The 26,995-nt window shown below is 35.6% G+C and overlaps 1 protein-coding gene across 1 annotated transcript in view; it reads right to left on the bottom strand.

Annotated features, from left to right (window-relative positions):
* Positions 1-3,585: 3,585 nt before the first annotated feature.
* Positions 3,586-26,995, bottom strand: part of LOC140162551 (MFS-type transporter SLC18B1-like) — a 41,864-nt gene continuing 18,454 nt past the window's right edge. The window contains exons 7-13 of the mRNA XM_072185807.1: positions 25,095-25,234; positions 21,881-21,979; positions 10,677-10,783; positions 9,635-9,730; positions 9,387-9,461; positions 7,229-7,372; positions 3,586-5,084 (exon numbers count right to left, since the gene is read on the bottom strand). Of these exons, the coding sequence (XP_072041908.1) occupies positions 5,003-5,084; positions 7,229-7,372; positions 9,387-9,461; positions 9,635-9,730; positions 10,677-10,783; positions 21,881-21,979; positions 25,095-25,234 (743 nt within the window). The 3' untranslated portion in view covers positions 3,586-5,002. The remainder of the gene's footprint in view (positions 5,085-7,228; positions 7,373-9,386; positions 9,462-9,634; positions 9,731-10,676; positions 10,784-21,880; positions 21,980-25,094; positions 25,235-26,995) is intronic.

Here is a 26,995-nt window from a genome sequence, read left to right on the forward strand (position 1 = left end):
ATATCTTTGCTAAACGAATGAATCCGCAAGAAATATTTTGTACATAAACATTATGTAGCCAGAAATTTCCAGTGGTATAAAAATCTCAATTTTTTTTCTGTGGTGGGGGGGGGATGATGATGTGGATCACGAAATGCCCTTTTAACATGGTCGCGAGATACTTCTATCACCTTTTGAGGACCATATCATTGCGTATGCGCATGCTTGGCGCCATTCTGTGACGACGTCCAGCAGTCTGAAGTATTTCAAATATCGTTCTACTGCCATGCAAATATCTCATCAATTCCAAGTTAATAAAACGCGTGCCAATCCGGGTGCCAATTATGTATTTTGATAATTAGCGCCAATCCGGCTTGAAATGTGTGTGGGTGTGTGTGCGTGTGTGTGTGTGGGGGGGGGTTGCAACTGGCCAAAATTGAATATACGAATACAAAACCCACCCAAGTCCATTCTTTGGCCAAATTGAGTTAAGCATGGGAAATTGCTATACATAGGCCTGTTATATGTATGAAAGAACAACTCAAATTCATCATCTGTGTCTATTGAGCATGTGAAGAAATAGCATGTATGAAAGAACCACCCAAGTCCAGATTTGAGTCTTGTAACACATTGAAGTCCACTTGTAAAACATTCATTGCTGGAGAGTGACTTTTGAAGAAAAAAAAGGATTAAACAAGGAAAGTGTGTGGTTTATATTACATGGCAGTATGCTTATCAACATTATACATACCTGTGTGCTTTATTTTGTATTATCTTCCTAGTGGTAATCTCATTCCAACATTGTTGTCTTTATATATGATTAAAAAAAACACCCAAGTCCAACATTTAAAATGAACCCCCACGAAGACCCTGAAATGTTAATCGTCATACCTAATACAGTTTAACCCACTCATTTGCACGTAAAACTTGCCATATTGACCAGCTAAATCTAACTGAAGGAATTAAAATGATACACAGGTTTTTTCCCCTCAACATCACTTCCCATGGCCTTGGGTGGGTTTTGAATTCATGTATTCAATTGTTTAAAAGTGGCTGAAAAGAACAAAAAAAAAGTTGGTAAGGGGGGGGGACGGATTGATGCCCATGACCATAGCTATGTCCTGGTCCACTATGGTGTGAGTCTGATTTTAGCCGATCAGAAGTGCGGCCATTTTGTGTCCTCCTTTCTATGGGTTTTTTGTACAGAGTGTCGTTATGTCATCAGCTCACGGTTATTTGATGGCATGTAAAACTACGTCATTTTAAAGAAAAAGTGAACACTGATGGCGCTATTTATATTTTATATTAAATCGTGTTTTCATAATTGCAAGGTGTAAACACTGGTATAGTGGCATTAAAACACCAGAAAAAAAAGAGTAACAAATAGCAAGGAAATTTTCAAAAATCATTTTATCATGAAATGTAAGGAGTAACTTATATTATTTGGATTAATTAAAGTAATTTAAAATATATGTAAATGGCGCCCTCAATTTGAACACAAATATACAGTTTATAGAATAAAATTATCACACACACACCCCCCACACACACAAATAAATAAATAAGTTGATAAAGAAACTGTGTGTTAAAATAACCAAAATATGTTTATATTAGTGTGATATTATTTTATTTTATTCTGGTGATTATATTTATCTTCTTGCCTGTTTTCTTAGATTTTGATGTCATACTGAAATGAGTTTTACTGGGTTTTAAAAATTTTAAAAATATTATATGTTCTTATGCTTTCATAATTTTGTAATATACTGACTATTGTTTGAATAATGTTTTAATAATTGTACGTTCTAATTTATAATTCTGTTACTTTGATGTTTATATGCCACGGACATGTGGAAGAACAATGACTTTTATATTGAACATGTTTTACCGTGAATAAATAAAGATATTATTATTATGATAGGTGTTGGTATTGTCCAGATGTAGAATTAAACATAATTATATATAAAGTTTTGTAAATGAACACATCAAACAACCGTGAGCTGTTGTCCCTGCTTGAGTGTAGACTATAATCATCAGAAAGACACATATATTTTCCCATACATCAGAATACCTTATTAATACCTTAATTTGTTCCTGACACAATTATTTACATATATCTTATACAATCTCTGTACAAACATTAACAGAAGCAGTGGCGGCGCTACGGGGGGATATTATTTCTTGCCCCACCCCCACCCCCAGTAAGGCAAAAAAATCCCAAATTACGTAAATTTCCACTTTTTGCGGCATTTTTGCACAAAATTTGCCAATTATGCCCCCGAAATTCACTTTGTCTCCCCCCTATGCCACCGAAAAAATTCCGGGCGCCGCCACTGAACAGAAGTAAGTAGTTAATTCCTACACGTCCTAAGCAAATCCATGGTAATTTCGCCACCGAAATTCATCACATCTCGGTAACGGACGGCTCGGACTGCAAATCAAAATCAAGATATTCCCATAAATTATACCTTGCGCTGTCCTCCGACCATTGTTACATTTCAACATAAACGTGAGCATCGTGACTCCTTTCTGATATAAATTTAACAAACTGTAATATTTTCACATTTCTGCATTTGCCAATAGACAGCTCAAAAACTGAAAATCGCATTTGCCTCTCCGTTTCAGCTGAATTTACCCTTCAATTCAACAACAAGCGCTCTATCTCATTGGCTAAAAAAATAATCGCTATCGGTCAGCGATCAAGTATAAAATTCGGCTTTAGAAACCAGCAGCCATGCGAAATTAAATTTGTCGCGTAACATTTACGCGATCGGCCCTTTCTATAATTATAGTAATATAATTAATCCAACAAAATATTTGGATGAATGTAAAATATACCTAAGGAATCAGAGAGTGGTATATGCATAGTATTTTTATGGCACCTGAGAGCATATCAGCCACACCAAATTGCATTATGAATACGAGGAATTTCCTTCTGATATCAAATAATTTTTATTTTTTTGAAATTCGCGTTATAATACAAATTTTATGGCAAATTATTAAAAATCGATTTTTAAAAAAATATTTTGAAATTAATAGTCCTCGATGCAATCTTGATCAATCTAATGATATGTACTTTAAAAGGTATTTGTAGCTAAACTAAAAACTTCAGAGGTCTTTTTGTGAAAAATATATATCTACAATACGAAAGGTTCTCCCAGCTACGTACACTTTAAGTACATATCAGAGATATAAAGTTTACTTCGAGAACTGTTAAATGACATAGCAATATAAATTTCCATAAAATTTGTATTAAATAGCGAATATCATTATCAAAATTATTTGATATCAGAAGGACATTCTTCGTATTCAGAATTCATTTTGATGTGTCTGATGTGCCTGATGTGCTCCCATGTCCCACAAAAAATACTATGCAAACGTTGCTCTCCGATCAAGGTTAAATACATTTTTTTTTTTTTTTTAAAAAGTGGACTTATTTCCACCCTATATAGGCGTACTTAAAGTCCCGCTTAATTCAATGATCCCAGCGAAAGTGTAAATAAATAAATACAATTGTATATAAATTACTTAGTGAAGGATAAGTCATTAGAATTGTCATTAGGTATTTCTGAACAACAACAAAACAAGGAAACAGCATGATTGACAAAATTGAAGCCCCGCTGAAACACATGTACCTAATTTCTCTACTTAAGTAGATAAATTACAGATTCATGTCTTATTTTGTCTTTAATACACGGCTTTCGGGTTAACAAGTTAAGCAAATTAGGTGTTTTTCTTACAATATGACTATTTTGCAAAGACCTTTCGCACTTTTCCGACAGATCGCGTGATTCAATTAGTCAATCAGAACCAGACGTCATGTTTACGCCATAAACTGCACCAAATCAGGCTGTACGAAAGGTCTTTCCAAATAGGTATAAATCATAGTAGCTACAATTAGCCAACTATGGTAACTGCGTCCACGGGACTGCAGGCATCACAAGTTTGAAAGATAAACTTTGATCAGCTCGTAATCGGCGGGAATTAGGCTTTTTATCACTAAGCTGAAAAGTAGATCCACGTTAAGAGTGATGTAGTTGATCTGCCTGGTCTATATTTTGTGTGTTAAACAGTGTTCAACAAAAGAGACAACTTCTATTAATAATTTGTAATACTTCTGGCGAGATGTCATTATGACAATTCTCCAAATAAAATATATAGATATTAATCCGCGATGTTATAAGGCCCGCCGATTACGAGCTGATCAAAATGTAGTAGAGTATGCGTCGATATCTACTACTCAAAATATTGGACCTGCCCGTGTATCACACGGTAGAGGACAGTAAAAACAAAACTTCCTATCGTTTATTCTGTATTAAAGTGGAAGATTCGAATTGCGCGCTAACCTAATCCTGCACGGGGCGAAGACACACGCATAAGTGCAATTTGTCCGTACGCTGACAACGCAACGTAAACGCACTGATTCGAATCTGCCATTGATAATCTGGCGTTACTTTAAACTTGATACTATTCCAATATCTTTGGACGAGACACACTATTATCAAAGATAGAATTATAAAGACTAGTTTGAGACAAACAATGAGTTCCTGAAAGCGGTGGTAAAAGAGGGTGCTTTATGGTTATTTTTTCACCTTCAAATATACAAACCGTCTCAAAAGTTAGGTCTTTACATGAGGAAATTTTCTTTCCTTAAGGTACCATGTCAACAATGCCTAGAAAAGTTGCTTTTTGCCTTGTAAAAGTACGTATTTTTTCGTCATTTTCTGCAATTCCTTTAGTCCGATCGGCACCAGATGAATTGTCCTTTTGACCAATGAAGGGTCGTATGGAATTTTGTTGACAGTGACGTCAGACGCAGACGCAGACTAGTCTTTTTAATTCTGTATTCAATTATAATCATAGGATAATACCAAATGTTTGGCAAATTTCTAATTTTCCCTATACCCCTAAACGGCATGTCTTGTTTGTCTCTCCCCAGAAACAAAATCCGTGTGTCACACCGTTAATAATGCATATATATCACTTTATTAATGACAGTCTCTTCCACCATGTCCACAAGTCCAAATCACTTTGTTGCTACTAATGGCACCTCATCATTGAGTTCATCAGATCCAGATATTGCAAAGAGTCTGTAAGCTTCCCGCCGCCTGAAAATGACCACGGTGATAAAAAAAAAAGTTACTCGTTGTTTGAAGTGTTTAGCACCAGAGTGGTCAGGTAGGATACATTAAAGTAAATTCTTAAACAATTAAGAAAGGTCCTGCAAACGTATTGGTTCTTAGTCGTGTGATAATTATGACACGATATCACAAACTTTAGTGCGTGCGCGTGGTCGCCATACTCGTACACGCTATTTGAACCAATCGGAGGTGCATAACAACGGGACTAATCGATTCTAAGCCCTAGGTAATTATACTTGTAAAATGTTGGATTTAATTTAATTAAAATTTGGTACACATTTTCAATAATTATGATTAATATATCTATTTGAATTGAAGTGTTTAAGAATGAGAATAAAGGTATTGTTTTAGCTGCTGTTGTGCATCTATCGTCTCAAATAACACATGCACAACATCATTATTTTTGACGTTACTCAAAATAATTGTGTCACCCGTGTTATATGAGACGATAGATGCACGACAGTGGTTGAAAACAATACCTTTATTCTCTAACTATACTATCTATAGAGAGATTCCCATCAAATGGCCATATAGGTGTGAATAGTCATATCTCTAGAATACTAATCAATGAGATATAGGTCAAATAGGTCAAAGATTAAAAACAAAATTATTGTACATGGGAAAAATTTCAAAATTCTTTAATTGCAATGAACATTGCCTCAAATTGTCCGTCTTGACACAAGGAAACATAAAATGTATAGTTTGCCATATCGACGGAGTCTAGATATCATGATATAACCTATGAACTGCCAAGGTCACGAGGTTACATACGGTACTCTATAGGATATAGGGTTTTTATTAGATAGATTAATGTATGACAAATCCAATAAATATTTACCACTGATTTGGACCAGATCACTTGTGATCAAGCCATCAGCCTGATGGCGAAAGCTCAAGTCAGTGGTAAATATTTATTGGATTTGTCATACATTAATCTATCTAATATTATCTCCTACTGATGCATCTTGTTTACGGAGGATATAGGGTTGTTGAACTTGGGCCTATGATTCTAAGATGGCTTCTCAGAAAAGAGCAAATTGTACCTTTCTTGTATTAACTTTTGATTATTTTTATTCAATTTGGAAAATTTGACCAATGTACATAATATCCTTTGACTTATTTTGACCTATATTTTTTCATTAATTGGGCATCCTAGAGACAGGACTATTGACGTTTTTATCCTCAGAACCAGAGGAACATTATGTGATATGTTATAACTTGATTAAAGTATTTCAAAATAATTTTAATCCCCTTGTGTGACCTTTGACCTCTATTTGCTTAAAGGTAGCGGAGTTTAAAACTTAATACCCTCTTACTTGAAGTTGAAGCAAAAATAGTTTGCACCTAAAGTTCACATCACTTGTATTGCTTTTATTTAACTCTAATCATAATTAAAGTTATACGACCCCTCAGACTAGTGATAACTTTTATTTTTTGATGTGTTAACGCCCTGGTCACTACTGGGCTAACAGCATTTCTGATTGGTTGATAACTTGAAATGCTCATTTCAATTGCCAATTATGAATGGGCTTAAAACTATTTATGGTCAAACTTGCATTTGCAGATGATCTTATTAATACCCTCCTTGATTGGTTCAAAATTGGACACAATAATCGTTTTGGCCAATCGGCAGGTAGTTCTCATGGGGTTAATAAACATAGCATAGCTGATATCAACATCCGGGATCGATATCTCCGTTATTTATAATTTTGTTGTATAGAATTCGTATTATATCGCCATCAGTCTGCTACGCTAATTGCCTAAGTCATTGTTTGTAATTTTGAGAACAAAGTACGAAATATGGTACAAACCTGCATTTAAACCTATTTATTCACCAATATTTGCACAAGAACAAATGATAATGATATAAATGAGACGGAATAATCCGAAATAAGTATGGTTGTTACGTAACTGATGCATACTTGAACCACATTTTGTTCTTTGTTCTCAAAATTACAAAAAATGACTTAGGCAATTAGCGTAGCAGCTGACGATGATGTATATGGTTAATGTAATACATTTACGAAGGTGTGACGACAAGGACGGTGTCTAGTTATCCGCTATTCTGCAGTATGTGGGATTACAACGACATAAATATACACGAAACTCACCCTCTTCCACAACGATATTCCCAAGCCAAGTAAATGGAAAGTATAGCACCCATTATAAGAAAAACAACAGCACCGACATTACATGCTCCGCTAAAACCAAATTGATGTATAAGGGCACCACCTATGAGCGGCCCTAGGAAGGTTCTGAAAATAAAAATATTAAAGTTTATTAAAATATAGACTGCTTGTGTTGGAAGACATTCATTAAAATGTGATGTTGCAATTAAATACCTGAGTGGAAGAAGGGCCCAACTCCATCAAAACTGTTTTTTGAGATATTAAGAAAAAACTTAATATTTGGAAAAGTTTTATAGACAGAATGTTGTCATCTTCAGGGGACCTTTAATACATGAATATACAGTATTACATACATTTGAAATTATATATGATGTTTCCATGGCAACGGTACATGTCTTAATACAAGCTGGAGTTGGGCCCTTCTTCCATTAATATACTGTAAGTGCCAGATCCGTAAGCAGATGTGTTATAGCTACAGAAATTTGATAATTATCCATTAGTTGCACATGGATATGTTAGCAAGAAAGTTTATTGCAGTGAAAAACAGTTTTCATGGATGAACAAATTCCACGTTAACCCAATATTTGTGGAAGAAGGTCACAACTCCATGGAGTTGGGCCTTTCTTCCATGAAAACCATGATTAAGTGTACATGGAAGACTATTTAGAGAGTGGATTTTGGCTCATTTTTCACACACAAGGAAGAACAGTCTGTTGGCAATAAAATGCTGGGTATAACTCATTTTTGTAAAAAATTGGAGTTGGGCCCTTCTTCCACTCAGGTATTCAATTTCTTGAGGGTAGATAAGGTATTGTTGGTCGAAGCAGCCAAAAATATTTTCATTATCTAAATCAGTATTATGAAAAGATAACACTTTTGCAAAAGTTCATTCTACAAATCATATAGGCCTACTTTGAAAACTTAATTTATTGTTGTTAATGGGTTATATACGTTTTACAAAGGTATTGTTGTTCAAACCACAGGACCTACACAAGTATATCTGTGATATTTGAATTGGTTCTACACACTCGCTATGAAATGATCTATACAATTTTTGCAAAAGCTCACTTCTGCTATGAACTACAAAATCGCAAGAGGATTAGAGTTAGAGTTAAGGTTAGGGTTAGCATAATGCGGCCTATACACGATCAATTTGATTGATCGATATCAAAGACGGTTTGGGGAACAAACCAAAAGATCGATGATGTCCTATAAACGAAACTAGTTTCGTTTATATTTAGGGGGGAGGGGATAAAAATACTCGATTACGTTTGTACAAAAACATCGGTCTGAAGAATGTGTCATTATTATTATTATGTCAAAATTTTCAACATTTCATTATTACGTTTCTGGCAGGGAGGGAAGGGGTCGGCTGAGAAACGAAACTAATAACGTTTATAGGACGTCATCGATCTTTTGGTTTGTTCCCTAATATTGAATGATGTGGGCCGTATTGGTCAGCGACAACCTGTAAAGTGTGCTCAACGTCTAGGCGTTGTGCATGTGCGTAGCGTACTATAAATTACTGCGCTTTTTTTTTTAAAGACCTTATAGATACAAGAGTGGATACAAAATCTGCCATTGTGCACCATACACACGAACATCAATAGTGATTTTTTGTCCAGCCGTCAATAAAATCAAACTAGATTTAGATCTGTTCAATAATATTGAAGAGAAATATTATTTTGTATCAAATCCTGTATCTAGGGTCCCCAATATTGATCAATCAAATTGATCGTGTATGGGCCGCATTATGGCTAGGGACTAGGGTTATTGTAGGGATAAGGATAGGTAAGGTTAAGGTAAGTGTCAGAGTGAAGGCTATATGCTTAGGATTATAAGGATAGGTTTATGGTTAGAATTAGGGGTTAGCTTATGGTTAGAATAAAGTTTAGGGTTAAGATTAGGTTTTTGGACTAACGGCCCTTCGGACTACTGATCTGTAGAATGTAAACCAATGCTAATTGCTTAACCCACAATCCTGACCTAATATAAACTCCCAACTGTCCCTTCAGACAAATGGAATACGTCACATTGCCAGTATACGACAATGTGTTTTACTCATGATGACTACATAATACAGCCACTCCGCCTCGTAACTAAAGGTCTTAAACGAAAATAAAGAGGGAAAATAACTTACCCAAATGAGAAGGCTCCCCAAAATAGCCCTGCAATAATGCTCTGTGTGGCAAAATTATCCGGCAAGCCAGACCACCTTTTTGAAACAAAGTGCAATGCATTTGAGAATTAATGTCTCTGATTTTTATATATATCATACGATATTGTACGCACCGAAGTCGGTGATATTTACTCATTTAGTGTTCTTATCAATATTCATGTTGTTTACTTTTTTGTATTTTATGTAAGTTAATTTCATTCATCACCTACCTTGCTGTAACCGTGACGTCAACAAGTGACGGTACAATGACACATGACTTAACGATTCCCTCTAAAGCTAAACCAATGCAGACCAGGGCTAATTTGCTGGAAAAAGGAATACAAGAATATGTCCTTTAATTATTGATTGGAAACATTTCAATCCAATATTCAGCCACTCGTGCCTTTCATTAATGTCTAATTACGACAGACTTAAAGAAGTAAAGACTTAAAGAATGCCAAAAACATTGTTATTTTTACATCTTCTTATTTGTGTCTGTATCACAATTTCAAACCTGGCGCATTTGGAGCCTGGCTATTAATAGTCGTCAAGAAAAAAAAATCAACTGGAAATATCGCAAACAAGCAAATAGAAAAACACGCTTCCGAAACAGGAAAATCGAGGGGTTAGCGACTACTCCCTATTCCAGAAAAATACAGAACTAATTTTTTTTAATAAAAAAAAAATATTATCCTGTTTTGCCAAATGAAACATAGCTAAATCCTAATCCTTTAGTGAGTCCTAACAATAGAAGTCAAATTTTAATATTTAGCAAATTTTTGCTGTTTTTCGTATGTAGTTACAATCAAGCCCAAAGACTAATTTCAGTTTATGCATTCAAAATTTTGAAAAAGACATGTTTTATTCAAACCAACCATTTAGTTAAAGTAACACAACAAAGTGAAAATTAAGCAAAATTTTGGCATACTCAAGATTTTGAATGCTTAGACTTGTTCCAAGTTTGTGATTTTTGTGACTCGATTGTCAGAAAACATGCCGAAAATGCATGTTTTTCAATCTTTTTTCAAGAAACTGAACTTCAGTTAGGACTAAATGAATGCTTAGGATTGAGCTATGTTTCATTTGGCAGAACTTGATAATATTTTTTTAATACCAAAAAATTAGAGCTGTATTTTTCTGGAATGGGGAGTAGTGCAATTAGCCCCAAACTGTAATAGCTGCCAGGTGTCGTATTTTGTTTGATAGACACACTATACAGAATGCAGAAATTGCAAATGTCTATGGGGCAGCTATTATTCAAAAGACACTTACTCTGGCAGATGAAGCGTCTGCGATGGGCCTATGAATAAGAGCGTAATGCAACCTAAAATCTGCCCAACGATGAGAATGAGACGAGCTGCTGCACTGTTTGTCTCCACCTGTTGTGTAAAAGAATTAAGAGTAGACAATGTATTATTGAAAAATAACACTTTGATGTTTTGTAAAAGTTCATTCTACAAACCATATACTTTCAAACCTTGCTTGATTTATTTTTGTTAATGAGTTATGTACGTTTATGTAAGTGTTGCAGGTGTTTCAGCCCTCCTACAACATAACTCAAGAATCACAGGACCTACAAAAGTATATCTGTGATATTTAAATTCTTCTACACACTCGCTATGAAATGATCAATGCAATTTTTGCCAAAGCTCACTACCATTCGCAAGATGCTGTGATTTTCATAGCGACGGTGTTAAAGAATTCAAATATCACTGATATAGGCCTACTTTTGTAGGTCCTGTGGTTCTTGAGTTATATTGTAAAGAGGGCTGAAACAATAACAACACTTTTGTAAAACGTATAACTCATTCACAGGAATAAGTCAAGCACGTTTTCAAAGTATATGATTTTGTAGAATTAAATTGCAAAACATGAAAGTGTTATTTTTCAATAATAATATTTTGATTTAGAAAATGAAAATCGATTTTTTTTGGCTGCTTCGACCAACAATACCTCCAGTTAGCAGCCTCGACAACCGATTCTTTTGTTTAGCAAGGCTCACTCAGTCATTTAATGTGGCAATACAAACGATCGAATTTGGTGTTGAAACGAGCTAAATTTTGAGTTACACCTTTTCAATGTAAAATTAATTTTCTCGGCCAAATGAAATGCAATCATTTTCATTTTTTCAGTAAATGTCAGGTCAAATTGTAGTGCTTGATACTTTTTTTTTTCAAATCCTAGTGTTAAACTTAGGCGTGAAATTCAGTCATTTCGTGTAAGATTTTCGATTTTGATAGGCTTAAACTCTGCCCGCGAGCCTTTTCTTGGATCAACCTTTTAGCTTTTCAAAGTAATATAGTACGCTAATGAAGGATTTTTCCCAACTTTCTAACGCACATCACCGTGAGCGATATATCATAGTTTTGTCAGAATTTACGTTTTGATTTCACCATTTTTTCACCGGCTGAAATTTTTCAAAATCAACGCGTGAAATATAAGGCTAATAATACTAGCATTGTGGATCGCTATCCCTGGGTTTGATAGGAATACCGGCATGATACAGTGTTGCCAGAACTTCAATATAGCAACGAAATTCCCAGGCCTAATAGCGCTCCTATACTGATCATGTTTATAGCACGATGAGGATATTTCATCATCACGTGAGTGATTCGGACCAATGTGTTGAAATTTGCTTCTCCTCAAAACAACTTTGCCCGAAGGCTTACATGCAATTGGGCAATATTTTAAACAAAACTTTCTTTTACAAAACATTATATTACGCTGTATGTTTTATGATCAAGCAAACTGTTTGGAACACACTTCCAAAGAAATAACCTTCGTAACGCCCCGGCGTAACGCCCCAGACTTTCGTTATTTAAACGCCAGAAATAGATTGTCCTTATAATGGTGGGTTCATACTACGTCTTTTTCCGTCTGCAGACGTCTACCGACATCGGCCGACGTCGTTCTACTATCTTTGAGTGACGTCACAGCGATAAGATTTGGCATCGCTGTCCATCGGCAGACGTCGCGGCGACGTCTTTGCCGAGTTGAAAAAAGTTCAACTTTTCACGGCGACGACGCGGCGATAACCAATCAAATTCGCGAATTATTTAACCTTTGACCTGTTGTGTGTTGTATTTTGTAAACAAAAGCACGTGTAGCTGGCGCGTTGTGTTTGTAAACAAAAGCACACCTGAATTACATTGCATGGGTCTAAATAGGCCGATTTATTATTAATGAGGTATATTTCTTTCAACTCAGAACGATTGAAAAACTAGGGTACTGACTCCCGTAGAGTTAGCACTTACAAGTGGCGCAGCCAAGGAAGGGAGAAAGGGGCGAAACGTCCCTCATGTGAGAAGTCTTCCCCCGGTGGGGGTGCTGGTACCCTGATATTAAGATCATAAGATGCTTATGCTCTTTTTATTGTAGGCCTACTTTTTTGACAATTTTCGACCTTTGCCCACCATACGCTACTGGCACACACACATAAAGATGTGAAATCACTTTGTATAGAGACCAGATAGCAAGAAATCTTGATTTATATAAATGGGTGAAATTTGTAGGCCTATTATGAAATTGACCCGGAAATTGAATTGTCAGTTGTTTTATTTTATTATCCCGTTTTTTTTTTTTTTTTGGGTTGTTTGTCCAAGGTATCACTACTTTACTCGATCCTTTGGACCATCATCATAATCCATTAGTTAATGAAAATCAGTCAAATCATTTTTTTTTTTTTTTTTAAAAGTTAATTGCCTTTGAATCATTTCACAAATAATAACCTACCCAGCAAACACAAAAACGTTTTAAAAACATTGTAAGTTATATTTTGGCTTTTGGTTTAGGTAAAAACGTTTTAATAACATTAAAATGTCGGGTTATATAAAGGTCATGATAACGTTTTAAAACGTTTTGTATGAAAACACACTACAACAATATTTTTAAATGTTTTCAAAAAATGTTATTGTATAAACTATTTTTGCAAACATTTTTGCCAAATATTGTGTCAATACTTTTAAAAATAACATTATGTTAAAATATTTGAACCCAGCACACAGAAATGTTCTTAAAATGTTTTTTTTTTTTAAACCTTTTAATAACATTTAAATGTCGGTTATATGAAGGTCATGAAAACGTTTTTAAAACGTTATTGAAAATATTTTGGGCAAACATTTTTTACAAAATATTTTTTCATCCCCAAAATAACATTCTGTTTAGAATGTTTTGTATCAAGTTTTCAAGAATGTTTTTGGAATGTTATTAAAACGTTTTTATACCCTTTAGTTAACCCGACATTTAAACGTTTTCTGTAAAACATTTTTGTTTGCTGAGCAGTAGATTATCAAAAATGATTTTTAAGGTTATGAAAACGTTTTATACTCTTAATATACCCTTTATATAACCCGATATTTAAACGTTTTCTGACAAACCTTTTATAACCTTTTGCGAATGATGTCGAAAATGTTTTTGTGTTTGCTGGGACTGATCCAACAAAAAACTTTTCCCCAATATGTTTCCACGCCCTCTTTAGGATGTAATATCGAAACAGTGCTTAAAATATCTGTGGCAAAAATTACCTGCCCCCCCCGGGCCTGCCCCTCCCCAATTTTGGCTTGCCAACAAATCTGTGCCTCTCCTTTGGCTTTCCAAAACATCTTCCCTCCTCCCTTTTGCCCCCTCCTCTACAATTCACCACCGGGTACACAATTATTCATTGCACCACCCCTAAAGGCAACTGACAATCAAACACACAAACAAACATTGCATTTTATGTATATTATGTTTATTTTTACCAGTTATTAAAACAAACCAAATGTTAGAATTGCAGATTCATACATGTACGTAGTGGTAATAAAACGAGAATAATTTAAAGGAGTATTTCGTGATCCTAGCATCCTCTATTTATGTCATTTTTCATTAGATATCCACGAAAAAAACCTATTCCCAAAATTTCAGTTGTTTCCGATTTTGCGTTCGCGAGTTATGCATGATTATGTGTATTACACTGCTCCATAGACAATGCGTTGTAATTTCGTTCTGGTGCACCAGAACGAAATTCAAATTTCACGATATCTTTGCTAAACGAATTAATCTGCAAGAAATATTTTGTACATAAACATTATGTAGCCAGAGGTTTCCAGTGATATAAAAATCTCAACTTTTTTTAGAAAAGTGGGGGATGAGGCTGTGGATCACGAAATGCCCCTTTAACACCACTTGTTTAGGGACCGTTCACAAACACTTGGCAGGGGGGCCTGATGCAAACAAAATCATCACGAAAAGTTTGCGCCCCTCCCCTTTTTCAGATCTCAAAAAATTCAGGCCCCCCCTTTTTTTTGACATGAAAATTATGGGTCAACCCAATAGAAAAGCATATCTACTGAATTTTCCCGGGAAAATTTTCAGAGCCCTCCCCCTTAGGAGGGTCAAAACCTTTAATGGCCCCCCTTTTTGCATCAGGCCCCCTCTAACAAGTGTTTGTGAACGGTCCCTTATTTCGCTTACGGGTATGGGAGCCCTTTCGATGCGATGTTGTCGTTGTTTCATAAAAACGTTTTTAAAATGTTATATGAAAATACAACAACAATTTTAAAATGTTGTCAAAATGTCATTTTAAAATATATTTTTTCAAAATGTTTTGTCAACGGGTTATATGCAGGTCATGTAAACGGTTTTAAAATGTTATATGAAAACACAACAACAATTTTAAAATGTTGTCAAAACGTCATTGTAAAATATTTTTTTTATTTCAATTTACCAAACTTTTCGTCAACACTTAAATAACATTATGTTAGAATACGTTGCAGTAAGTGTTTTGCAAGTAATAAAAACGTTTCATACCCTTTATGAATATTTATATAACCTGACATTTAAACGTTTTCTGACAACCTTCAATACGTTTGCCAATATTGTCGAAAACGTTTGTGCTTGATGAACATTGATTTTATAGGAAATGAATTAAGAAAGCCCCTGGTCATTTATATTTCCATATGTATTTCCCCTTCCAGAAAAAAACCCCATGCACATGTGGGAAAATAAAACTCATTACAATGAGGATAGATATTTAACCCATACTTTACATGTACGTGAGTGCAGGCTTTATTTTTCTCAATATTCGAGCACAAACACCGCTAGCGCAGACACCGCTCCGACTCTCCTTAACAGACTGTGTTATATTTTCAGTTCAGTTCAGTTCAGTTTTATTTTTATTTGGATTTGAAGGAATCCGGAAAATTTTGCAGTTCTTGAGGGCCTAGGGGAAATCTTGACTTGGTTTTTATTTATTTGTACCGATGTCAAATTTATAAATGGAAAACCTTGGGCATCACATGTGGGGAAATAAAAAAAAAGATGCCAGGGTTAACATTATTTGGCAAAAGGTTAACATTTTCTGCACCTCCACCCCACCCCCGCACACACACAGCTAAACTTCGTTTAGCATCAGACCAGCAACATATAAAATTGAATTATGCTAAAATGCATGGGGAAAACTAAACAAATCAAAGCTTAAAAAATATACATTGAAACCTAAGAATTTTAAAACAGCCTCCATTTGTTTTCATTAGTCCAAGTGATGCAGATACATCCAGGAACTGAGGCTTGCATGATAATGGTTCCATTATAGGCCCTCAACAAATCAACTACAAACTTCCAAACTTTATGGTTTGGATTTTGGAATAGCCATGGCATCATTGATCAATGAAAATACCGTAAAATATGAAACAAGACCAATGCCATTGCCTTGAGGAACACCACCATAAAGTAAGGCCATTCTGAATGTATCTTTTAGTTTTACTCGACTCTTTTCATTGGCACTGGTATTATCCCTGGAATGACTGCCAAATTGTTTGTCTGAAGTACATTAATATTTCTAAAAATGAAAATAATCTGACGAGCTGGCCTGGCCAAGTGGCCACTTACAAAAAAAAAGTTTAATGGTGGGTTCCTTATTGGAAGGGGACACACCACTCGACTCAGTGTGCATTCTTCATGACTTGATCTTCAATGGCAACTATGTCGTAAGTCAGGTCCATTGACCATTACAATGCACTATGGTATGATATCGAACCGCCAGTAGGAGATTTCAAGTAGTGTGAGCTGAAATGGTGAAGTGGGGGGGGGGGGTGCAGAGTATATCCAGGCCATATCATCCATCTCTAGTGTTAACTTGTTGCTGTAGGCCAGTTCAGGTACAGGTGCCATTTTGTATCTGTTAATAATGAAAGAATTTAAGAAATATTGTGATACTTGCAGTACAACAGTAAACTAATATAAATGTCAGACACCCCTTATTATATTTGCCTTCACAGCTCTTGCAACACAGGGCTATTTTATGGGTTGTTAGGATGTTAAAACTAAATCTGGATGTAAAAATTAAACAATGCTCTAGAACATTTTTTTTCTCAACAGTGTTTGAGCAAAAGTGTTCCAAAGTCTAAAATATTTTGAAAAAGCTATAAAAAATCTGACAAATCCCAGAAATTGAGGAGGGACAAGAACCAAAACATTAATTTTATACGGCCTTAAAGACAAGATATTCGGAGATTGTGAGTTTTAATGTTTGTACAAATAATTAATGTAGGCCCTATTTTACATTTGACTTAGGCCTAAAAAATTGTTTGATTGGCATAACCCCACCTTCCCTAACAGTAAAAAAAAAATGTTTTTTATGTTACCCCAATCAAACAGTTTTTAGGCCTTACAGTGACTCTACAACATAGTACATATAGGCCTATAGTACGAAAAATCGTTTTGGCATGTCATGTGGATTATAATAATGTTTTTACTTTTTAGTGGAATCTGTTATTTCATGTTATATTATGGTTGTACCACATGACATCATAAAATCAAAATATGAATAATTTATATGCCTTTAAATTATCAAATAAAGTTGTACATTTATTTACTACAAACCGTACCTTTCTCCTGTTGGTACACAAAATGGTACTCTATTTGTTCTCTTAGTAGGCCCTAGATGTGATCACATTCACTCCATATCTGAAAAACATGGTTAGGTTTCTACCAGTTCACTTCAAGTCACGTCAATAACCTAGTTGGTAAAAAGAAAAGAAACACGATTTGAATAATTATTTTTTCAACCAAGCCGCGCCGATATAAACATCTTTTCAAAATTACTGGTTACAAAATACCCGGTAGTCTTTAAAAATCTAAGATGGCCTAAGCCTACTCAGAATACTCTACCTTATATTCTGTTTTCCCTTCATTTTATAGCATGTCATTTGGCATAAAATAGCAGGCCTAAGGGAGCGATCGTTATTTATGGCAGGGGGGGGGAATGGGTAAATTTAGGGGAACACGAAATTTTTTGTGGTCTTGAGGGGGGAACCTGAAATTGTTAGTTGTACCAGGAGGGGGATTGTTAAATTTTAAATGGAGAAAATGGGGAAAACAAGGGGGAACGCGAAAATTTTGAGCGGACGCGAGGGGGGAACGCGAAATTTTTTGTCGATATTTTTGCCAAAACACCCATTCCCCCCCCTGCCGTAAATAACGATCAGTCCCTAAGCCTCCCTCTATTTTAATATAAACTACTTGAAGTAGGGTATAAAAGACAGAGCTCAACCTGTGCTAGCCTGGTCACCCCTTGGCCTAGGCTTCTGCATAGCATTAATATTTAAATTTGGGCACGATAAAAGGGTCCAGATGAAGCCATTAGCCCATCCAGTGTAGCCTGACCGCATAGACCTAGCCTAGGCTGCCGCTGTCTCTGGTCCAGACTCCAAGTCCAGACTTGCATTTATTGTCACTGTCATGACTGTGCCAGGCCTATTCACCGTGAAGCCAAAAATATGTCATTGACGTAGCAGTTGTCATGGATGTAGCCTGTCATGCGGTCCTAGGTCCTATTGAAGATTTTCACGGTTGCATATCGTATAAATATTACCGGTATTTATTAAATCATGCCCGACACTAGACCCTATTCCATGATATGATTCGACATGATAAAATCCCGGGGATGATTGACGGGCTTGTATTGTAGTAACGTTCTCCGAACTGCGGTGCCCTTTGGCTTTAGGGCACGCATACATTGAATGCATGGATCGCACCAACCCTGCGAAGCGGTTAATTCATATTTTATGTTTTAAATCAGCATACAATCCTCATTGCACCAGTGTCCTACATATCTTTCTTTGACAGGCCTCGGCATAATCATGCATGGCATGCTAGGCCATGTAGGCTAGGGCCCTAGCCTAGTCATGCAAGTGTTAAAACTGTACTTACCGAACATTTGTGACATCAGAAGTTCAGGTTTTATACTGGAATGCATTCCTGAGGCAGAAAGGCAGGATTCCTTACCGAAGACAGTGCTACGGAGTATGTAATCCACGTGAATATGAACATGAACATTTTCGTGTACACTTGCACTAGTTGCAGTCATGACATTGACAGCCCAATACGAAAATTGTGTGCGTTGTTTACGGTGATTTGGCATCCTTTCCTTTCAAAGATCTCGTACCATTTAAGAGTCACTGAAGACACAATATGGTCCATGTCCGCAAATCTTTATATGTACGAAGTTTTAAGTCATAAACATTGAGAATTGTTGACTTTTTTTGGATTTATTAGCTGAGATTTCAAGTAAGCGACTGACAAACAAAATGGCGTCTTTTCACACCGCTCATCGCCGCTCTCATCGCCGTGCGAACTCAGTACGCGCATCGTCGACCGATCATCGCTGGGCGATGGAGCAGCACAACGGTATCGCTGGGTGTTTGTGTTCATCGCCAGCGACGTCGGCAGACGTCTGCCGATGCACACCGATTTACTATGAACCCACCATAAGAACCATCAGAGATTGTGGCTTATAAGAACCGTTCATTCTTATTCAATGGGTGCGTCTGGTAAAGAATTCACGTAATTTGATTGGTTTTCAGGTGTATAATATCTCACAATAGTTGATAGTGATATTAGTCAGGGCGCGCGCCGCCACGCAACGGCGGCACGCTTGTTGCTCCTCAATGATCGCGCGATAATGCGTTCGCGTAATACACGTGCGAGAACTAAGAACGCGATTCGGCGGCTTAGATGTTCGTGATGGTTTCGTTCATTTAAAACAACGGGGATGTCCTCACAATAGTAACTTTATTTTTTTTGAAAAAAGGCAGTTTTTCTCGCAAAAATTACATTAAAACTGAATAAGAATGAGAATAAATGATAGGATTTTGTCTTTTGCCTATCAATATCGTGTCATAATGGATGGGCTGGCCAATATTTTTATCGTAGTGGATACCGGCTGCGCCGGCATCCACTACTCAAAATATTGGCCAGCCCATCCATTATGACACGATATTGATAGGCAAAAAGACAAAATCCTATCATTTATTCTCTATCATTGTTAACTTAAACAGGTTTTTGTTTTTAAACATCTTTATAAATTGATTGTTTTTATGTTTGTTTGTAAATTTCGTGCTTTACGCGCTTTGAGTTCCTCATCAGAGATTGTGCCTTATAAGAACCATTCATTTTCATTGTTAACTTAAACAGGTTTTTGTTTTTAAATTAAAACCTGTTCAAGCAATTATTTAAAATTGCTTGCCTAAAACAGAAAACTTGGATGTTAATACTTGACGTAGTGTTTCAATTGTCATGAAGGTGACTGGGTATGGTGCCTTTTGTTTGTGTTTGTTTGAAACTGCTTTTGGAAACCCACCGAAAGTCATAGGCCCTAATGAAGCAGCCAAAACAATACCAGGTTAAACATGGAAGTTTATAAAAACCGTAAGGAATAACCGTAAGGAAAAAAAAACATTTGTGGCAACAATAAGCCTTGCATTGAAAGTCATGGTTAAAGTGTGTTGATTACCACACCAAAGTTTCCCTACATACACCCCCACTACCCACCCCCACTACCCAGGCCTACATGTACATGATATTACATAATAATATATAGCATAGCTATACATTTAGGTATAGCGCTTAATTATGACAAATATGGTTAGGCCTATATAGGCCTACATGTCAAATTAAAAACAAACACGAACACTGATGAATCTCTACAGAAACCCGAACACAAGTCTGAAGGGTGTAATGAAAATGGCAACCCGCGATGGGGGGGGGTAGGTCATACAAAATTCACATGGAGATAGGAGGGACAGAAGATTAAAATCCCTATAATAACACGCTAATTTTTCTAGGTTTGGACCGTGGATTTTCATGAACCTCAAGCGTGCGTCTCTTAATACGGACTAACCTAGGTAAACAAACACACAGACAGACAAAATGGTTTCATAATCATGGAATGCATATAAATTGAAATTGCAGGCTATCACGGGAGCAAATTTTAAAATTCACCTCATTTACCAATTGGGGATTTGGGCTACCAAATCGCTAGTCGGGCAATCTTCATGATCTTTGCTTTTCAATGGAAAATTGCCCTGGATGACAACAATGAAAATATCGACTATTTCTGCTGGTTGCGCACGAGATAAAAGCACCGAGTTTGACATTTTCAGAGCATGAAGGGAAAAAGGGTAAAATAAAAACGGAAATTCTGACAAAACTATAATATATAGACCCACACGATGTGCTTTACATAGGTGGGAAATATCTTTCTTTAGCAAACTATATTAGTTTGAGACGCTAAAAAATCAATTCCGTAAAAAGCTCGCAGGCGAACTCAAGGCCTATAAAAATCAAAAATGTCACACTAAAAGATACAATTTGATGCTTAATTTTAACACCAGGATTTAAAAAAAAATGTATATCCAAGCACCAAGTTTTTAACTGACATTACTGAAGAAAAAAAAATATTGCTTTATATTTGACCGAGAAAATTAATTTCATAGCAAAAAGGTGTATCTCTGAATTGTGCTGATTTTAACATGTATCGATCGACTTTTAGCGCGACTAAGCATTTCTAAAGAATCGGTTGTCCAGGTAGGTGACTGCCTCGTCCACCCTAAAACACGATAAATTATTCATAACAATGAATGTATATTCACTGGAACAATATAAGGCAAGACGCGAATTGTACCAGGGAAGGACTGTGTTACCGGGTTCGTAACCCTATGAGGGGTATACACGAATTTCGAAGTGCGGGCGTGGTTGTGTGGACAGCGGCTCAAAGCTAGGGGTCTTTTGTTGTGGTGTGAGATTATTTTGCTAAAAGGTTAATGGACTCATCCCATTTGAAATTCACACTCCCTAAGTGGAAGATTAACCCCCTAGGCACTACCTGCCGATCTAACATTGCCTCTGATTGGTCAATTACGTGATATCTTCACTTTAATCACCAATCAGAATGGAGCTTTGCAAATAATTCACCCCAATTTTTTTGCCTGGTGAAATTATTCTAACAATGTTGGTGATTGGTCCAATCGATAATGAAAACTTCTTTTTGGCTAATCGGCAGGTAGTTCTCATGGGGTTAAGGCACATCTTCCATAGAGGCTTTCAACTGGAATAGAATTGGATGCGGATCGCAATAATGTTGGCGAAATGGCTAATACAAACTTATCAAAAACAAAACAACAACAAAAATTGTCAAAGAATAAATAAGATAGACTTACTAATTTATTTGTTAATGTGCCTATCAATGTAGATGATACAGTTTTGAAGACTCCACTGAGCACCCAGAAAAAACCAGCGTATGCGTCCTTCACTTCAAACTGAAATAGATCAAATGTACTGAAATAAACTACACTGATATTCCATGTGATATATGAACACGTTAAATTAATTACTTCGTTTCTGGAAAACCATTATTTCAAATTCTGTGCAACAAATTTTCAAAGTGAATAAAACAAACTTAAATCTTAATCTTTATTTATATAGGGTCACCATAGCAACAACATTCGCGAACTATTTAATGAGATGAGTATCAACTGGGTACAACAGCATCGCGCTTCATTGGGCTATATTTTTTAAAAAATTATTAGTGTTCATGCTTTTAGATGAAGGCCTTTTCCTTTAGAATAAGTTATGTTGCTCATAATACTTTTGTTATTCCTTAAGAAGTTTTTTCTCATGCCTTAATTGTTATTCCTTGAGAGTTAGTTATGTTTCTCATAATGCCTTTGTTTTTCCTTGAGAATAACTCATAATGCCCTTGAGAATAAGTTATGTTTCTCATAATGCCTTTGATATTTCTTGAGAATAAGTTATGTTTCTCATAATACCTTTATTATTCCTTTAGAATAAGTTTTATTTCTCATGCCTTTGGTATTCCTTGCGAATAAGTTACGTTTCTCATAATGCCTTTGTTATTCCTTGAGAATAAATTAGATTTCTCATAACGCCTTTGTTACTCCTTGAGAATAAGTTATGTTTGTCATAATGCCTTTGTTATTCCTTGCGAATAACTTGTGTTTCTCATGCCTTTGTTATTCTTTGAGAATAAGTTGTGTTTCTCATAATGCCTTTGTTATTTCTTGAGAATAAGTTATGTTTCTCATAATGCCTTTGTTATTCCTTGCGAATAAGTTATGTTTCTCATAATGCCTTTGTTATTCCTTGAGAGTAAGTTATGTTTCTCACAATGCCTTTGTTATTCCTTGAGAATAAGTTATGTTTCTCATAATGCCTTTGATATTTCTTGAGAATAAGTTATGTTTCTCATAATACCTTTATTATTCCTTTAGAATAAGTTTTATTTCTCATGCCTTTGGTATTCCTTGCGAATAAGTTACGTTTCTCATAATGCCTTTGTTATTCCTTGAGAATAAATTAGATTTCTCATAACGCCTTTGTTACTCCTTGAGAATAAGTTATGTTTGTCATAATGCCTTTGTTATTCCTTGCGAATAACTTGTGTTTCTCATGCCTTTGTTATTCTTTGAGAATAAGTTGTGTTTCTCATAATGCCTTTGTTATTTCTTGAGAATAAGTTATGTTTCTCATAATGCCTTTGTTATTCCTTGCGAATAAGTTATGTTTCTCATAATGCCTTTGTTATTCCTTGAGAGTAAGTTATGTTTCTCACAATGCCTTTGTTATTCCTTGAGAATAAGTTATGTTTCTCATAATGCCTTTGATATTTCTTGAGAATAAGTTATGTTTCTCATAATACCTTTATTATTCCTGTAGAATAAGTTTTATTTCTCATGCCTTTGGTATTCCTTGCGAATAAGTTACGTTTCTCATAATGCCTTTGTTATTCCTTGAGAATAAATTAGATTTCTCATAACGCTTTGTTATTCCTTGAGAATAAGTTATGTTTGTCATAATGCCTTTGATATTTCTTGAGAATAAGTTATGTTTCTCATAATACCTTTATTATTCCTGTAGGATAAGTTTTATTTCTCATGCCTTTGGCATTCCTTGCGAATAAGTTACGTTTCTCATAATGCCTTTGTTATTCCTTGAGAATAAATTAGATTTCTCATAACGCTTTGTTATTCCTTGCGAATAAGTTACGTTTCTCATGCCTTTGTTATTCCTTGAGAATAAATTAGATTTCTCATAACGCCTTTGTTACTCCTTGAGAATAAGTTATGTTTGTCATAATGCCTTTGTTATTCCTTGCGAATAACTTGTGTTTCTCATGCCTTTGTTATTCTTTGAGAATAAGTTGTGTTTGTCATAATGCCTTTGTTATTCCTTGCGAATAACTTGTGTTTCTCATGCCTTTGTTATTCTTTGAGAATACGTTATGTTGCTCATAATGTCTTTTTATTCCTTGATAATAAGTTATGTTTCTCATAATGCCTTTGTTATTTATTTAGAATAAGTTTTATTTCTCATGTCTTTGTTATTCCTTGAGAATACGTTATTTTTCTCATGCTTTTTTATTCATTTAGAATAAGTTACGTTTCTCATAATGCATTTGTTATTCCTTGAGAATAACTCATAATACCTTTGTTATTCCTTGAGAATAAGTTATGTTTCTCATGCCTTTGTTATTCATTTAGAATAAGTTGTGTTTCTCATAATGCCTTTGTTATTCCTTGCGAATAAGTTACGTTTCTCATAATGTCTTTGTTACTCCTTGAGAATAAGTTAGATTTCTCATAATGCCTTTGTTATTCCTTGAGAATAAGTTGTGTTTCTCATAATGCCTTTATTATTCCTTTGAATCAGTTATGTGTGTTTCTCATAATGCCTCTGTTATTCTCTGATAAGAAGTTATGTTTCTCATAATGCCTTTGTTATTCCTTGTTTTGGTAAAATAATATGTCCTGTGCAGTTTTGGGGTTATACATTCTTAGAAAAAAAACCGGTCCAGGATATGTTGCAAAACGGAAAACTGTTCTTTCTGGTCTTTTCAGAACCCCTTTCAGGTCTAAAATGGTTCTTTGATAACCTTTCCAGAACCCTTTTCCGTTCCTTAGAAAACTATTTAAGGTTCCAAATACAGGACACCCAAAGAACGATTTTAGGTTCTTCTTAGAACCGTTTTTGCTAAGAGTATAATTAATTATAGAAACAATTGTCGTTTTGTATTGAGGTGTTTTGGGCAAGTGTGTGTGGGGTGAGTGGGGTGCGTGTGGAGGGGGCTGTGGACATGGTCATGATGGTGGAGGTACATACAGAGAAATGTTTAGATAACGTAATGTACGTATAGAACCTCATAATAATAAAGCACAATTCACATTAACACAATTTTGATTAATTTGTTTAAAATTATTAACATTTTACATAATTTGGCAAATATTACATCGTTCTGATATTCATTTTACTTAATGAGGTAATATACGTTCGTAACGTTATGCAAGCATTTATCTATATGTGGATGGGGTGGATGAGGATGTACTGTAGGCCTACATGCTTTTGTTATCAACTTACAGTGTCCGTAAGATGAACAGCCAACCCAACTGTAATTATACCAAGTATTCCAAATGTGATCGTAAGTGCTAAACACGTCGTCCATACGGAAGGAATACGCAAGAGCTCTAATACCGAGGTCTTTTCTCGCGGCCTGGCATCTGAAAAAAAAAATGTAATTAATACCATGATTTTTCTGCCGAAAGCAGTATGTATTGGAATTGGAACTTGAAACACGACTATTGGGCGGAATAATAGCCGGATTGCCATGACAAATCATTCTGTCAAGTACTCTAATATTAATAGCGCTCAGGTTTGGGCTACGTTTTCCATGTTGCCACGAAGTTCTTACGGTATAAAATGCTCAATTTGTCTGCATGTCGGGCTAATGAATTATACATTAGAAAAGAAAATGGCAGGGACGGTCATAAATTCTTCATACGGGGTTGTAGTAAAATGTTTGCCTGAAGAGTGATTATAAAAAATGTTTGACTTGATTCTGGACTTTGAAAAGAATATTTATATTCTTAAGCTTTATAAAGCTTTGAATGTGTAAAGTTTGTATTGTTTTAAAGAAGAAAATCTGAAATAAGGTATCTGTGAAGGATTCTAGGGATATTTAGAGGGCCTACACCCCCCGTCTTACAAAAATGTCGATTTTTTTTGGTGAATTTGTGAACAGCACCTAAATAGTTCAGCCTGAGACGAATATTTAGGGGAGACCGGGGCAAAGTGGAACACGGGGCAAAGCGGAATACCCCCATTAACTTTAGTATATGCGGCCCTCAATCGCCAAGCTCATGTAATAAGAACATCACACTCATGCAGCATAATTTGTGGCCGGAGGTGATCGAGTGTGGTTAATGAGATATAGTCACTTTTTTCCACTTTGTGTACTTAACCCTCTACCTTTTTAACCAAATATCCCACAGAGTCGTGCGATATGTCACACTTTTCCCCTGGTCATAAGGAACAAAAAAGTCAGTGGTCACATCTCTGTAGGATCATTGGTTAATGAGATATAATCACTTTTTTGTACTTTGTGTACTTAACCCTCTATCTTTTTAACCATATATCCCACAGAGTTGTGCGATATGTCAAACTTTTCCTCTGGTCATAAGGAACAAAAAGTCAGTGGTCACATCTCTGTAGGATCATTGGTTAATGAGATATAGTCACTTTTTGTATTTTGTGCACCAAACCTTCTATCTTTTTAACCAAATATCCCACAGAGTTGTGCGATATGTCAAACTTTTCCTCTGGTCATAAGGAACCAAAAAAAGTCAGTGGCCACATCTCTGTAGGATCATTGGTTAATGAGATATAGTCACTTTTTGTACTTTGTGCACCAAACCCTCTATCTTTTTAACCAAATATCCCACAGAGTTGTGCGATATGTCAAACTTTTCCTCTGGTCATAAGGAACAAAAAAGTCAGTGGTCACATCTCTGTAGGATCATTGCTTAATGAGATATAGTCACTTTTTTGTACTTTGTGTACTTAACCCTCTATCTTTTTAAACAAATATCCCACAGAGTTGTGCGATATGTCAAACTTTTCCTCTGGTCATAAGGAACAAAAAAGTCAGTGGTCACATCTCTGTAGGATCATTGGTTAATGAGATATAGTCACTTTTTTTGTACTTTGTGCACCAAACCCTCTATCTTTTTTTAACCAAATATCCCACAGAGTTGTGCGATATGTCAAACTTTTCCTCTGGTCATAAAGAACAAAAAAGTCAGTGGTCACATCTCTGTAGGATCATTGGTTAATGAGATATAGTCAAATTTGTTATACTTTGTGTACTTAACCCTCTATCTTTTTAACCAAATATCACACAGAGCTGTGCGATATGTCAAACTTTTCCTCTGGTCATAAGGAACAAAACAGTCAGTGGTCACATCTCTGTAGGATCATTGGTT

The sequence above is a fragment of the Amphiura filiformis genome, chromosome 10 (genome assembly GCF_039555335.1).
Source record: "Amphiura filiformis chromosome 10, Afil_fr2py, whole genome shotgun sequence".
NCBI lineage: Eukaryota > Metazoa > Echinodermata > Ophiuroidea > Amphilepidida > Amphiuridae > Amphiura > Amphiura filiformis.